The 16417-nt window shown below is 54.3% G+C and overlaps 1 protein-coding gene across 1 annotated transcript in view; it reads left to right on the forward strand.

The window, feature by feature from the left end:
* Osbp2 (oxysterol binding protein 2) overlaps positions 1–16417 on the forward strand; it is a 64167-nt gene that overhangs the window by 30169 nt on the left and 17581 nt on the right. Inside the window, exon 2 of the mRNA XM_033762276.1 lies at positions 4686–4942. Within this exon, the coding sequence (XP_033618167.1) occupies positions 4686–4942 (257 nt within the window). The remainder of the gene's footprint in view (positions 1–4685; positions 4943–16417) is intronic.

A 16417-nucleotide genomic window follows, 5' to 3' on the forward strand; every position in this document is an offset into this window, starting at 1 on the left:
TGTCTCCACACACCAGCCGAAGGCTCATTTAGCAAGCCGCACAGGCTTTGAAATGATTTATAATTTTAATAATAGCCAAATTCATAAGCCAAATCAATAATACCTAAAGCCTACTCAGGGTGGTTTCCAGCCAGTCTTCTGCACAAGCCTCCCATACTCTACCCAAATCCCCACTCCCTGGCAGAGAGCCCAGCCAAGATGGTGCAGTATAGGTGCTGCCCTCTTTGGGAAGGCCAGAGGGACTAGTGAGGTCTGTGTACCCATAAAGGATCTTAGTGGTTAGCTAAAGCATTCAGAGACCACTCCCCAGGGCGGTGAGCCAGATTAATGACCAACCCAGAATAAGGATGTGGCAGGCGTCTCACTCAGCCCTAGCACTTCCACACTGTGAACAGACAATGGTTCCTGAAGATGCCCGTGTGCCAACTTCCAGAACTTGGGGATGGACATGTTACCCTACGTTGGAAAAGCAACTTTGGCATATGTGATTAAGTTATGGGTCTTGAAATGAGGGATTAGCTGAGATTATCCAGGTAGACCCAGTAGAATCACTAAGGTTCTTTTTTTTTTTCCATGCTTGATTTTAGTTTTTATTTTTATTAGTACACGTTTGCAGGACATAGTGATTGCACATCATGGGGGATCGGTACAGGCATGTAATACATCTTCCCTTCCCTCTTCCCTCTCCCTCCATCTCTTAGTCCCCTTCCCATTTGCAAAAGATCTGTCTCCTTGCCTCTATTATCTTTTATTTTGCTCTTTATTCATACTGTATACTTTGAGTTTCTTAAATAAGAGAACCCATGTGATGTGATATTTAAACTTATGTGTCTGATTTATTTCACTTTATTGACCCAAGATACATTCATTTTCCTTCTTGTAGTAGTCCATTGTATATAAACACCTCACTTTTTAATCCTTTAATCTTTTGATGGGCATGTAGGCCACTTTTAATAGGGAGGGAGGGAAGGCAAGCGGGGAGAGATTGAGAGAGACTGAAATTGAGAGAAGAGAGAGCAGAGAGAGACTGAGGTTGGATGCTATTCTACTGGCTTTGGAGGTGAAAGAAGGGGCCCCAAGCTCAGGAATAAGGGCAGCTGGAAAGGCAAACACATTCTCCAGAAAGAACACAGCCCCGCCACTGCCTCGATTTTAGGAATTCTGACTTCCAGAACTGTAAAATAATATATGTGCTGTTGAAAGCCATCGTATTAGTTTGCTGAGGCTAACAAATTGCCACACATTCATTGATGGTTTAAAAAAAATAATAGTTTATTCTTTCACAGTTCTGGAGGCCGTAAGTCCAAACTTAAGGTGTTAGTGGCACCGTGCTCCCTCTGGAGGCTCTAGGGAAGAATCTGTATGATGCCTTCCTTCTCTGATGTTGGAAAAACCCTTGGTGTCCTTCGGCTTGTAGACACAGCACTTGTGACTTCGGTATCCTCAGTCTCTGTGTTCTCTCTTCTCCTTGTGAGGACACAGTCGTACTGGGTAAAGTGACAGAATTCCAGTGTGACTCTGTCTCAACTAAACTGCGTCTGCCTCACTCCCTCCAGACCAGGTCACATTCTGAAGTCCCCAGAAGGGCATAAATACACAGAGGAATGCACCGGCCAGCCCTGTACAGCCAGTAAGGGTTGGGAATTGATACCCCAAGGGCGCTTCCCAGGGATGAGAGGCTGCCGCCCACCCCAATGGCCCTGCCAAGCCAAAATGTATAAAGTCACCACTGCTGCCATTCTGTAACATTCGGATAGCCTGAGTTTTGTGGATCTCTCTTTTAACAAAAAGAATCCTCCTATCTAATTGGTCAAAGCTGACGGATATTTTAGGAATTGTCACTTTCCTAGAAATGGTCCTGTCTCGGTCCAGGAATGTAGCTCAGTGGCAACCGCGCCTGCCTGGCAAACACAAGGTTCTGAATTTGACCCCTGGTACTGGACAAAGGAAAAAAATAAAAGAAATGGTCCTGTCTGTGAATAGGAGGGGATGCATCTCTCGTGGTCCCTTGCTCCGTGCTGTGCCGCTGTCTAAGAGCTGGCCTGCACCGCATTTCCCAGCTCTGTGCCCAGTGCGGAGGCTGGGCTTCATTACCCTCCCTGCGCTCCGCAGGCTGGAGCTGCTGTGTGCCTTTGTTGCTTTAGCTAGGGAGGCCTAGGAACACCACTGGCAAAGGAAAGCATAGCTGCTCTCAGCCCCAGGTACCCACCATCGTGAGGAAGACTCGGGCCCCCTTTGGCCCTGAATTGTCCCTGGGGAAGAGCAACTTCCTAGGATCTTGGTTAGCTGCTTTCCTGGGAAGGTTTGATCTAATTGTGCCAGGAAGCCCCAGCAGGAGGACAGAAAGTGTCCTGGTTGCCCTGCTGGGAAACAGCTGGCCGTTTGCAGCGCAGGGAAAGGGAGAAAAGAAGCTCCTGACACCTGCCTCGTGCCCTGGGGTCTTCATCTCACCTCCCCTCTAAGGATACACAGGTTGATGCACAGTCCCCCTTCTGTCAGCACCCTGGTTTGGTTTCCTGGGCCACTGTCCTCCTCTGTGAGCCATGTCTTTGCAGACCTGAGCTCCTGAACAGCAGTGGGGGCAGGGGGGGCCCCCACTTGACCTGCCATTCTCTGGCTGCCTAGTGGTATCGGCCCAGATGTTCCTTGGGCTAAGCCTCAGCCCTCCTGCTAAGGGGAGGACACAGGATGGTGGAGTCTGCAGCCCCCTCCAGTGCAGACAGCCTGGCTCTTCCTTCTTCGTGGCCAGGCTGATGTCTGAGACAGGGAATGAGCTGGTATGAACCACTAGGGCATGGTAAAATACTTCCAGAAAAGCCCTTCACTCGCTGTGAAGGGTGTGAGGTGGGGCTTACTACCTGACCCAAAGTCACAGCTGGCCTCACAACAACCAGCCGTGCCTCTCCCTGCGTCGCCCTTATCTCCCAGGCTAGTTTCTTAGAGGCCCTTTCCACGTGACTCGCTGTGAGACAGAATGGCTGGGGAGCCGTGGTGTGCAACACACACTTGGAGCCTGGGCCGTGTGGGCCGGGGCCTCAGCTCCCTATCAGACCAGACTGGGCCAGAGCTAGTGCCCTTCCCCTCACCCTAAACCCATTTAATGGGGGGCTAGGGGGCCAGGGAGAGGCTCAGGAGCGGTCACGAGACCCTGTCTGATGCTCTCCATGGCAGCCCTGACACGCAGGGGTGACTGATGCTCCTCAGGGCTGTGTCACCACCCAGCCAATCTCCCTTCCGTCTCAGTGTTCAGCAGAACGCCTCCTTCCCAGCCCCGCCGCACCCTCCACTCCTCGACTAGCTCTGGGGGTCTTTCAGAGAGCTACCTGCTAAGGATCTGCTGGCCTATTCTCAGACACAGGACTAGGGCTCGGGCCCCATCATTATCACTGCATCCTAGATGAAACCTTGTGTACGCAGGCGGACTTCCTGCTTCCATTGTTTCTTAAAAGAACTGGAATTTTCTAGAACGTAATGGAAAAGCATTATGCTCAGGCTGTTGGTGGCAGTACTAATTCTGCCCTATTCTCTCAAAGTATGCATCTTTTAAGATTTTTATATCTTGGGTTATAGATTTCTTTCATTTAAAAAGTCTTGCTGATTATTTCTGAAACAAGGCATATCAGAAACACCCTAGCAGATCCAAGGATGCAGGACTCACAGGCAGCTGCCAGCTTCTTTGTTGTCCTGTGCCCTGCATTAAAGCAGCAGTAATGCTGGGCCAGCTGCTCCCAAAAGTCCCCATGGCCCTGCACCCCCTGGACACAGGTTTGGTCACCAGGAAGGGGAGCAAAGGATACACAAGCAGCTACGTGAGAGGAGGTTAAGAATGGGGAGAGAGCCGTCTGGCACGAAGAGGGGGCTGGCAGAGTGGCCCGATTTCACGTCTCAGAGCAGCAATTGCTTTGCTTTGTGTTTCCCTGAGGGTGATGCGGCCTCTGCCCGGAAGCTAGTGTCTGCACACAGAAGGTATCCCATGAGTGAGTGGCCACGTTTCTGCTGGGAAACTGGGTACAAACCAGCAGGAGGATTGGTCAGGCAGGGGAGGGGACAGGGAAAAGGAAGCTCCAACTATGGCCTGACTCTCTTCAGGCAGGCTTTGGAAAAAGAGTGGCATTAGCCTGGGCCTCAAAGAGGTGACTAGGGTGAGACCTCAAGGAGGCAGAAGTAGTATCAAGTTCTAGGCAGTGGGATCACCATGGCATAAGCCCTAAGCTGAAGCCCCCAAGCATTCTTAGGGCACAGGGGGCAGTTGATATGGCTGGGAGATGGGCATAGGCCAGAGACAGAATGGGGTCGGTCCGGAAGGTGTCGGCCACCCTGGGTGGGTCTACAAGTCTGGGAAAGGCACCCGGCTCCATTCTGGGGGTGTCTGTGCCCCCTGAGCAATCTCTGCCTCTCCACCCAGCTCAGCCCAACCTTGCCTGAGGGCTGCAATTTAGAGGACTTGGTGTAGCATCAGCAGCCTGGCCCCCAAGTTCTGTCTTTCAGGGTGGTCCCCCACCCCTCCAGTGACTCAGGTAAGCCTGTGCTGGCCGGGCAGGTCTGGACAGGCCCCTCATCATGGCCAGCAGCAGCGTCAGGTACCACCCAGGAACCGATTGTTTGGATGGCACTACCTGCTCTGCCCAGCTTGGCCCAGGCTGTGCTGGTTCAAGTGACAACCACAACTCTGCTTCCTTCCACAGATGACTCTGGGGATGACGGTGAAGGGAGTGCTTCACCAGCTGACAAGAGTGAGCTCCAGCACACACTTAAGAATCTCTCCCTGAAGTTAGATGACCTCAGCACATGCAATGATCTCATTGCCAAGCACGGAGCCGCACTCCAGCGCTCCCTGAACGAGCTGGACAGCCTCAAGATCCCCTCTGAGAGTGGCGAGAAGCTGAAAGTTGTGAATGAGCGGGCCACCCTCTTCCGCATCACATCAAATGCTATGATCAATGTGAGTGCCCGCCCCCACTGCCGTCCAGGCATCCACCAGGAGGGAGGGGCTGTCTCACAGCAACCCTGTGACGCCAGACCACAGCCATGGGTTCTTGACAGACCATGGCTCCAGCCATTTCCTGTGGCTCTGAGGCATTTTCTAAAGCACTCTCCCACAGTCTGTAGCTTCTCTGTATCAGCTCCACTCAACCATTGTTGGGTGAAGATGCTCTTTTTAGCTGTCTGGTGGAAACCAGGATTGACTGTAGAATCTGGTTGAGGCTCACAGGTGGTTCAGAAAGGTCAGGGCTACAAGTTGAGAGGCCAGCCTGGTGAACTACGTTGGCCTCATAGTGGGGACGTGGCTATCATACTGGTCCTGGCATCGATCCGCACCTGCTCCTACCTGGGTGTATTCCATAGGTGCAGTGAACTCAGAGGCCACGTGAGTATGGCAGATGTACGTGGTGGGGGACTTGGGTTGGGGTTCCCTTAGTTGGAAGAGTTTTGGAACTGTACCTGCCAAGGATTGTACCAACCTGGTAGTAGCTATACAAACCGAACAACTGCAGAGTACAAACTAAGGCACCCTTCTCGGGTTCTGGAAACCATGTTGCTGTGACTGGGAGCCGGGAGGGCTTATGTGCGGCAGTAGTGTTTAACTCTGCTTCTGGGCTCTTCCTCTTCCTGCTTGGCAAGTGTCCTCCTTGGGTGCATCTGCAATAGCCTCCTCCCAAGGACAGCCTCCTAGAGGAACACATCCCTCAGGAGATTTAAGGCACAGAGGCTGTGGTGGCACGCTGGGGACAGGGGTTCAGGGTAGAAGGTGTGTGCAGGAGTGGGGGCCTGCACAAGGAAAAGGTGAGGCCCAAAGAACGTGGCTTCGGGAGGTCATCAGGCTGGCTGGAGTCAATGGGCAGTGGCTGGGGGAACCACACCTCCAAGATAGGGGTCAGAGCAGACCCAGGCTGGGAGTTGGCACCAGGCTCCAACCCTAACAGGAAACTCAAGGGCAGGGTGAGAAGGTAGAAGATGGAGCCCATTGCAGGTCAGGGTCCCCAGGCATCCAAGGGCCTCACCAGCCCCAGGCCTGCTTTACCAGCACGACTGTGAGGCAGGAGGGTTTCCCCCATACCTGCCTAGGAGCAGCTTCAGAAAGTCCTACCCTGAGGCCTGAGACTGCTGAGGAGCACCCTCTTCCCAGACTACCAGGAAATGTGGCCTACAGAGGTGCCTACCTTCGTGCATTCCAAGATCCCCCAGTGCCCAGAGCTGCAGTTGCACTGTATGCAGAGGATGCTGAAGGGCTGCGGCTCTGTGGACACGCTGTGTGTCATTGGTTCCCTTCCATCCATACACTCTTCAGGGCACCATCTTCCTTTTAGCCTGCAGATGCTATAATCCCAGGTATCTGCATCACCGGTGTCACCAGTGTCAGATACTGAGCACTAAAGGACATAATGCTTCTGCTATGTCTGTGCTTCCCTAAACATCTGGAACCTCGTGCCTGCCAACAGCTTCCCTGGCACTGCCTGCCAACCAAGATGGAGCCCCTTGGCCTGGAGGAAGCAGGTTTGGCTTTTCTAAAGTGATGAGCCTCACAGTTGGCTGAAGCCAAGCACCATCTCTTATCAATCATCAGAGGCTCGTCTGTGTTTATGAAGCTATCAAATAGCTTGAGGTTTAAGTGCATAATGAATTATTTTATGGGAAGCACAGCCTCATGGGGTTGGTTACGAGGCCTAGTTCCAGTCTGAGCTCCAGGGAAACACGTCAGTGACAGGAGCTGCACCTTTCTGCTGGGCTGTGTGGATGGACTGGTGTGAGCCTAACCTACAGGCATCTATCTGCCTTAGAGGAAGTGTGTACTGTCCCAACTGGCTGAGCTTGTCCAGGCTGCCTCAGGGCCCACGGTTCTCCTGGGAACCCTCCCCAACAGCTGTTTCTCGCCTGACAAAAACTGAATCTGTTCTCGGGTGAAAACTAGTTGTCCAAAACCCCACTCCGTGCCGAGGAACCACGTAGGAAAGCTGACTGGAGGATCATGAGACACAGGGGTCACCCTGGTGAAGCCTGGCTTCCTTGCCTGTTACGGAGAGTGGACCAGGGATCTATAACTAAGCCAACCATGAATCCTCCATCCCCACTGCCCAGGGATCTGTTCATGCACCGAGCTCTTTTGTTAGTTCCAGAGTAAAAAGTGAGCTCAGAGAAGCCACCTGAGCTGTCTAGTGTCACCAAACCTGGATGCAAACCCAGAGTTGCACGAGGAGGAGAGAGGAAGGGTGATGGCTCCTGAGCATGTGGCCCTGATGGAGTGAAAGTTCCTCTCCTGCTGTAACGACACTGAAGTCAGGATATGGACAGGGTGGCCTCACAGCTACCCAAGGTGGGATCCCACCTCCCAATCCCACCAGACGTAACTGAAAGCAGCTCTCTTTCACTATGGGGATCACATTGTATCTTCTCTACCGCACTCTCCACCCCCATCCTGACTGTGATGGGCCAGGAAGCTTTCAGCAGCCCACACCTGGCTTCTGGGAATCTCTTTCCATTGACCTCTGGATAGATTAGGCCCCTGCTCGATGCCGCATTCAGCCTTGGTGAATGGTTGTGTTTTCCACCTTGAAGGCTCTGGTTGAGCTTAGGTCACAGTGGAGCAGAAGCAAAAGGGCTGGCTGGCTAAACCCCACAGGGAAATGAGGGGCAATCCGCCTCTTGCTACCTGGACTGGGGCCCCATTACTTCCTCTTCACTTTTTCCCAAGATGGCAAAGAATCTGGCACTGTCCAGCCTTCAGCAGAAAGGTCAGAGGGACAAATTTTAAATCTCCTTTAAACTTTGGGAAGAGTATCAATAACATAAGCCTTTTGGTCCCAAGCTCCCAGCAGGACAGGGGAAGGGGAAAGGGAAAGAGATCCCTGGGACAATTTCCAGAGCCGTGGCTCCAAAACCAGTGGCACAGGCTTACACTGTGCGCCCACTGCCCCTTGAGGGGCGGGGCAACATCGTCCCCTCTTGTCTGGTGGGGCCTCTTCTGTTTGAGGGAACTATGTGCTGCAAGGTTTCTGGATGGAGACCGACGAGGGGCACTGCAGTCCTTCACCCATGCCCTTGCCTGTGCTGTACCGTCCTCACCACGCAGTGAAGCCATGGCCCTCTGTCTCCTGCAGTTAGGGAGGTCCTGCCTGATGGGTGCATTGAACCCAGACATTAGCAGCTGACTACTGATATCGACCTGGGTCTGTGCAGGGGCCGGGGGTGGGTGGGGCTTCAGCAAGAACAGGCAGGACGGGTCCACCCTTGAAGCTCATGGCCCAGTGGACTTTTCTAGTGATGTGATGTTTAGTGATATGACCTTCAAGGGGAATGCTGATCCAGGGCTAGCAACGTACTTGACCACTTTTGAAAGCCAGATACAGGGAGGGCCGAGAGAGGGACTGGGAAGGCAGGGTAAGGCCCAAAGCAACTGCGCCCTCATGGAAGATTGACCCTGGGGTTAGTTGTATGCACTTCTTTACCCAGGGCGCCGGGGAAAGCCCCGGCTGGGCCTGCAGAGGGCAGAGGTAACAGCTACAGAGCAGAGCCTGGAAGGAGAAAGGAGCTCAGGGTTCCAGCCATGTTCACCTGAAAATGAGCCTCTGACAGCTTATAAGCCTTGGTCAGGGGAGATCTGGAGAAGGGGAAGCAAGCGTGGTCACGCCCGCTCACACTGGTCCCCACACCCGCATCTCAGCATTATTACCCCCTGTACATTTGCGGTGTCTCGCTTTTCTACCACAATGCGACCCATCCTCCCTGCAAAGGTGGGTCACAATCCCCCTCAGAGGCCAGTAGCCCTGCAGCTTTCAGACCAGCACAGGGACTAACATAGGGAGCCTCAGCAAATGAGAGACAGGGAATTAGAAAAGAACACAGAAGCAAATGAATGAGTCACTTGGTGTCTGGCAGGATTCCCTCGTAGGAAATTTTCCGGCTGATAAAAACCAGCCGAGCAGATTCCTGCTTGAATTACTGTTTTGGGTAACTCTGAATTAGCCTGCCATTTAGGAGAAATCTTGCAGCAATAGCAAATGACTCTGGTTTGTCAAATGAGTCTTGAACTCCACTGTGCCATGGTATGGGATGCTGTTTCCTCTGTCCTAGGCCAGGGGGCACTTCGTGGTGTAGCCCTGGTTGTGTACCTCGGTTTAAGGTCCAGGGTGATTGGATTATGGTAGGACACATCCCAAGCTCATGCTTTGCGCATTAGCTTCCATAGAATGTGGAAAGGAACCCCCAGGATTAGTCTTTGTTCCTGAAAGTTGATCTCTGTAGTGAAGCAAACTGGCTAATATAAAGGACAGGCTGTGGGTTTGTGGTGGTGCAATAGCAGTGATCCTCTCGCGTCTCCTGCCCATGTCTTTATTTTTTCTTCACACGGCCATGATGTTGGTATCATGACAGCTTCATGGTTATCATCATCATCTGTAATACTCAAGTGCTACCTTGAGGCCCAGGGTAATCATTTTGCCTGAGAGTTGTAGTCCCTGCTGTTGCATAAGCACATGGGGTCACAGCAACCTGTCCCTGGGCCATTTCCACTGTCTGGGTGTGGAAGAGCGGGCTGGAGCTGCATCTGTGGTTGTCCAGGTCTAGCACACCTGGGCTGCTGGCCTCCTGAGAGCCAACTGTGGTGGGTGCTGTGGGTGCTTTTTTTCTGGCTATGACAGCAGGTTCTATCTGCAGCTCCGAGTGGCAGAACCAGGCAGTGCTTTCTTCTGTGACTGTCACACAGATTCATATTTACACCAACCAAGCCTTCAGGACCTCCTTATGTCAGCTACTCATACCTCTTCTTTTCCTCCACTTTTTGGCCCTGGCCCTTGGAGAGGGCAGCTGAGGTCCCCATTAGAAGATGCTAAGAGTTAGGTGACAGGCATTGTGTCCATTTCTCCCTGCAGCACTGTGGGCTGTCCCTACCAACTGCTCCTTGAGGCCCCTGAAGTGAGGCCCAAGCAAGGCAGGCTGCTCCAGGCCTGGTCCCCCATACCTAAGCCCAGAAAGGCTCCTCGTAGTTGGTGACACTTCCGCAGGGAGGGGGCCACACTGCTGCTGATAGACACTGAGGCACATAGCAGGCTTCTCATCACCCAGGCAGGCCCTGTTCTAGGCATCTGGTTACAATAAACATAGCCCCTGTCCGTGTGGGCCCATGTCTCATGTGGGAGCTGCAACCACATAGATACAGGATGTCAGGCAGAAAGATTTCAGAGGAAAGAAAGTCAAGATGGGAAGCGGGGAGAGGGCACAGATACACATGAGCTGGAGGCGAGGGGTATCTAGGGAACAGGGACTCCAGCCCCAGGTGGCTCAGGTGGCTGTTCCAGTAATGAACACCGGGAGCGAGTGGTCTGCTCTCTGCTCAGACTGAGTGAAAATGTCCGGTGAGACCCACTGCCCGGAAAGCAGCTAGCGGTGAGACACAGGCAGGCGCTTAGAGTCCCTTCAGACACAGAAGACAGAGTGAAGCTGGCACTGGAAGAACATGGCCAGTGCTGTCTGAGCTGAAGGCAGGGCTAGGAGAGGTGATGTGTGATTGCAAAGCAAGGCCATTAGGAGGGCTTCCCACAGGGACGCTGGCTCTGTGATCTCGGTCCTCCTCCAGTTCCCGCAGGGTACAAGAGGGTCTTTCCCCGAACTAGGTTTTGTGCAGCCAGAAGGGGGACGAGCCTGCTATAAGGTGAAGCCACACAAGAGACCAGGGGCCCTGGAGGTACCTAGTGGGGGCAGAAAGCCAGAAGGCTGGGACCAACCTGCATTCCCGGAAGGGAACATCTCAGAGACGCACCGACGGGGTGGGGCGCCTGCAAAGTCCTGACTGCAGGATGGTGGGCAGGGGTGCTTAGCACAGTGAACACTTAGGTGGGCTTGGCTGGGGGAACAGTCTGGCTGGACGGAGCTGCAAGGGCAGAGTGCAAGGGGCAATTAGGAGGTACTGAGGGGAACAGATAAAGTGGGAAGTGGGCCGATGAGGTCAGGTCCATAGATGAGGGTACCATGGAAAGACCATGTCGGAAGGAGCCATTTATTCCTGGAAAGGCCTCAGACTTCACCACCCTGGACGTTGTGCAGGGCTCCTTGGACCCACCTAAGCATGCGAGAGCCCCGGGACTGCCCCCGTTCTTCTGGGGCCCGTGGAGCAAGTTCTTGTCCAGCTGACCACTTTTCTGCTCCTGACGGCTTACTCCCTGGGGGCCTAGGGAGAAGGTTAAAAATAGGCTCCAGAATTGTCTCGAATCAGTTGGCAAACTGGCAGCCAGATGGTGCCAATTCCTGTGTGCAAGGGGTGAACTGTTTTGAAAGTGGAAAGGGCTATTTTAGGGTTGCAGCTGAACTGGAAAGCTGTCTCTCCATTGCCCAGTGAGTCACGTCCCGGAGAGCCCATCGGTGCTGGTCAGGCATGCTGCACGCCGCTGCCAGGAGAAATACCGGTGAAGGCTGGTCTGACGCTGCCATGTTTTCTCAGCCTCCAGGGGGCCAGGAAGGAGTGATACATAATATGCCAGCTTGCTGACCAGAGGGCTCCCACCTGAACCCAACTTGACTCCAGGGATCCCCGCTCTTGGGCTCGGACACCTAAGATGGCCAAGCATCTTCTGGTGTCGTGGCCTCTGGGCCAAGCAGACAAGGCCTGAACCTTAGCACTGCTTCTCCCTGCCTTTGTGAGGCTGTTCGTTCTAAGTGTGGCCTGGCTTTCTTCTTGGGTAAATGGGGCCGGCCAGCCACTCTTCAGTGGGAGGGGAAGAGAGACTGTGGAGTCCAGGGTACCCCCTGTGAGCTTCTGGACAGCTTCTCAGAGGGGGGGATCAGGGAGACAAGGTCTCTGTTACCCCTACTTCCAGGCCAGTGAGGGGTAGGGAATGTACGACGGCCATATAAGGATTAGCACAGTGGGCAGGCAGCCTTAGCCCCAGCAACCTGGGTTGTAGAAAGGTCCTCACCCACCTACCTGTGAGCCCTGAGGCCCTCCACAGAATGCACATCAGATTTTGACAGGTCCTGGCCTGGCCACAGGGGGAACACAGCCCTTTCTCTTGCCCTCTCTTTGCCTGGGGTTACTGGGCTCTGCAGCATGTGCTAAGGCCTGGAGACAGAGCCAGCTGTGCAGCCTGGACCTTCTTGGCATTTGGACCATCCTGCCACCCTGTGTGAGCACAGTGGCTGTCTGCCTCAGGGTAGAGAAGCTCCCTGGCACCTTCCTCACTGGCCAGGCGAGGGACACAGGCTTCTTGAACCCATGCCCACTTGCCTGCACATGTTTGAGGAATAGTGAGGTCATTGGCAGGATTAGGATTAGGAACAGCAAAAGCGATTAGTTTGTCCTCCTTACCCTGGGGTACAGCCAGATAGAGGTTTCCAGGTCAGAGGCATCCTGTCTGTCCCGTGGACACCTGTTAAGGTAACCAGCAGAAATTCCTCATGGAGCTCAAGCAGCATGGTCCCTGGCCCAGTTGCCCCCGGGTAGATGGGCCTCACAACTTCCTTCACAAGTTTGGGCTTCTGAGAAGAGTAATCCGGGCTGAGACTCTGCAGCACAGGGCCAAGCAAGGCCAGCCCTGGTGGGGGAGGCCCTCCTTTTCTGTTCTGGGCCTTGAGGTTCTCACTGTGCTTTCGGGGTCCCTCAGCAGGCTCCCCATCTTCCCCACTGATGCAGAACCTTAATGCCTGGGGAGCCTTCCACCCCACCCCAGCCAGTCCCTGCTCATCTCAAGATCGCCTATGTTCCCTGTTGGGTTTTTGCCAGAACTCTTTCAGCAGTCCTGGGGGTAGAAAGAAGGGGAAGGACCTAGGAGATGGAGCCCTGTCCCAGTCCTGAGGACAGTGTGCCCAACAGGTCACAGCATCACGCATGCTATGGAGTGTTGGGCTCATCCCACAAGGATACGGGACCGTAGGAGCTCACAAGCCTGCCCCAGGCCAGGCCATGCCCGTGCACTGACACTGGCTGTAGCTACCGGCTCCCCTTGAGTGAATCAGGACGTGCGTGTGCTATGGATAGGAGGCTCGGGGTCAGCCCAAGTGTCTCCTGCAGAGGGGTGGGTGTGAGCTTCCCGGCCACAGGTACAGTCACGAAACTTAAGAGGAAATATGACCATGTTCAGGCCATGGCGGGGTCAGCCTGGCCTTCCCCCTGCCTGAGGAGTCGCCCACTCACTGGCCCCCTGCTGAGCCCCAGGCTCAATCCAGCTTAGTGAATGCACAGCCCACAGGCCACTGCCCAGCTCAGCATTCCAGGGCAGCAGGGCCAGCCTGGCACCTGCCTGTCCACAGCACAGCCAGAATGGGGCCCGAAAAAGGCCAGCAGCAGCAGGGAGACCCTGGGAGCTCAGGATGGACACCAGGTGAGTGTATCACGGTAGACGGGCAGGCACGCTTCTGCAGTCCCCAGGGTGACCAGGGCACACGAGCCCTTCGATGTTAGGGCAGAGAGCCTGCGCCCTGTCCTTTTTCAGCCTACCATTTCCATGTGCCTTGCCTGGCCATATGTGGCCCACATGAGGCCCAGTTGTCCAGGAGATTTGACTTCCTAGCTCACTGCTGTGCTACCCTAGTCAGCCGTGTGGTAACAGTGCTGTAGATGGAGGTCACACATGGCCAACGTTATCAGCCAGCAGCCTGCTGCATGGAGAGGCAGCCTCCTTTCCCTAGGCCAGGGCTGGAACAAGGGTATTCCCAGACATCCTTGTTAGTGAGCATCTCCCAGGAACCAGGAAGCCACAGGTTCCTGCAGTACCTACTGTCAAGGGGTTCCCTGACAGCAGTGAAGACCCAGCCTTACAAAACGAATTAGCAGTTCCAACACCTGCCTCTTGAGTGCAAGGTCCCAAGTTTGATCCCTGGTGCCCCCCACCAAAAAAAAAAACAAAACAAATTAGCAGTGTTGGTTCTAAGCCCTGGGAGACAGGCAGGTGGGGTGCACAGGGGCTTGGACTCTGGCTCTGCACACGTCTCCTGGCAGCCTTGGGAAAGTCCCTTGGCCTCTTTCCCCTCCTCCACTGCCTTTTGTACTCACGTATCCTCCTTGGTCATGCTTGTTAGAGAAATGGCTGCCTCACCACCATGAGAATCCCCCACACAGTCCTGACCGTAGTGGGCACAGGGTGAGGGAGTTGTGGACATGTCAGAATAACCAGCTGTGTGTGGATCGAAGTGGGGATGGACAGGAAGCCGTCATATGTGGTGTGCGGCATGGGAGGAATAAAGTCCAGAAGACGGGATGGGGCCAGGTACGTGAGACGTCAGCCATGCGGGTCTGTCCGAGACACTCCCTTTACCCCTGGAGCAGAAAACTCATTTTTAGAGCCATAAACAGTGAAGGTGGGAGGTAGGGACCTAGTTCACCTTTGCCCTGTCTTCTTGCTTTTGCTCATGGGAAGCCCAGATGCTCCCTGCTATGAGCTTGCGGGAATTATTATGGTTATGTGGCTTTTTAGAAGTTTTGGTTTAAGGGTATGTATTACATGAGAGGAAAATAAGCATCTACTGTGTCTCTGTGGATACAGATGCACTGACAGAGGATTCTGGGGGTGTACAGCCATGTAGCAGGTAAGTAGGGTAGAGGTGGAGTGGGAACAAGGAGGAGGGGCTGTGCGTAGCTGGTAGGCCAGGTGGGGCACAGACACAACAGCAGGAACTTGGAAGAGGAGGAAAAATCGGTGTCTCCCAGCTGTAACAGGGCTCTGGGCAAGTATGGCCCTGGCCTCTACTCTCTCCCTGAGGGGAGCAAGCCAGAGGACCTTGTGTGGTCCTAGAATTGAGTGGCTCAGCTGTATGGAGTGAGCAGGAATCAGAACCAGATCCTCCAGGACTGCACCCTACTCACCCCTTGTTGACTGGACAGACTGTCCCTGGGCCTCCGTCTCGAGCATGGCAGCGTCCCAGGCAGTGACAGGGAACCTTGAAGCAGCCCACTGGACACTACCTAGGGAGATGAGGGTGCTTCTCAGTGGCACCAGAGATCTGACGAGTTTCTCACGTGCAGTCCATCCTGCTGAGGCCAGCTTGGCAGATGACCATCCCAGTGACACAGCCAACCGGTGGCCCAGGAACAGCAGCCCAGCCGTGTCAGGGATCCCGTCCTCCATCAGCACACAGGTGGCAGGGACTGTGACTAACGTGATAGGAAACAGGGTGAGCTCAGGGGTGTGGGAAGCAGCCACAGGCAGCACTCCTGAGAACAGCAGCGTGAGTTAGAGACAGCTCCGGGTTCCAGCTGTCACCTCGCTCTGTGGTCTTGGAGTGGAATGGAGGTTTCTGACCACACATCTTTTAGGGCTCCTACGATCTAGAAAGTCCCTGAGGCACCCAGAGGGACGTTCTGCTCCCTCACTGCTTCTTGGTGCAGAACCAGCAGAGAGTTCTCCTTCTGGTCTTGCCACAGGGTACATTGTCATTGTGTCGGCGTTTCCTACCCTGACACCTACAGCAAGGAAGGATGCCACAGGGAAGCCACAGACTCAGGGCTGTGAGGACCTCCTCTCAAGGTCACAAGACAAGTAGAGTCAGGCCAAGAGCTGGGTCTCATAGGATCCACTGAGGCCCACTTCAGGGTCTCTAAATTGCACAGTAGCCAGTGACTGAGGCTCCACATGAGCTGGGGAGCCTTAGAGATCCATAATTTCCAGAGTCAAAATAGCCCTAAATCCTCAACTGCTATCTTTAGGACCCTGTCAAGTGCATGAGATAAGATTTCTTCCCAAACCTGAAGACGCACCTCCAGTCCTGTGCCAGGACACCTATCAGTACAAATCCCTGTGTAGGGGTGGTTGGGTGGAGACCAGCACCCAGGCCTTATAGAGGAGGCAGGGAGGATTCTCAACCTGAGGCCTCCGGGAGCCTCACTTTCCCCGACTACTAAATGGGAATGATCCCATTCCTCGTACTTTGAGGATTTTGCTGAGTGAGCTGAGCCAGTGCAGTCTGTGTGTGTGGTATGTCAGACATCACTGTTTCCATCTCACACCAGAGACAAGGGCTCAGAGGGCCAAGCAGCTTTGCCCGAACCCGGTCTTCTGACTGTCCAGATGTGCCTTTGCCCACTACGTTTTGCTGGTTTTCTCGGGAAGACCATCTCCCATTTGCACGCCTATCTTACCTCTGCACAACGGGGACAGGGCACCCTGCCTGCGCCCCTGCACAGGTGTTGGTGGGATGGTGGAGGCGGGGCTGGTTACAAGTGTGACACGAACAAGCTCCGACTGGGGGAGAGGTTGTCAACAAGTCAGGGTGCCCCCGGGGAAGTAAGCAAACCATAGGGACCCTGCCCACCTTGGAGGGCCCGGGGCGCCTCCTGCCCACTCTCTTCCCCCTGTGAAGGCTGGCACGCATGCCAAGCACCTGGGCAGCGGTCAGGGAAGGTGGCCAATTTGCCACTGTGCTACTGCGTGGAGGCTGGTGACTGGGTGGGCCTGAATGCAGCCGGCTGGGGCTTCCTGCAGGTGAAACACAGAAG

Source organism: Fukomys damarensis, unplaced genomic scaffold (genome assembly GCF_012274545.1).
Source record: "Fukomys damarensis isolate Sample0158 unplaced genomic scaffold, DMR_v1.0_HiC HiC_scaffold_12, whole genome shotgun sequence".
NCBI classification, from domain to species: domain Eukaryota; kingdom Metazoa; phylum Chordata; class Mammalia; order Rodentia; family Bathyergidae; genus Fukomys; species Fukomys damarensis.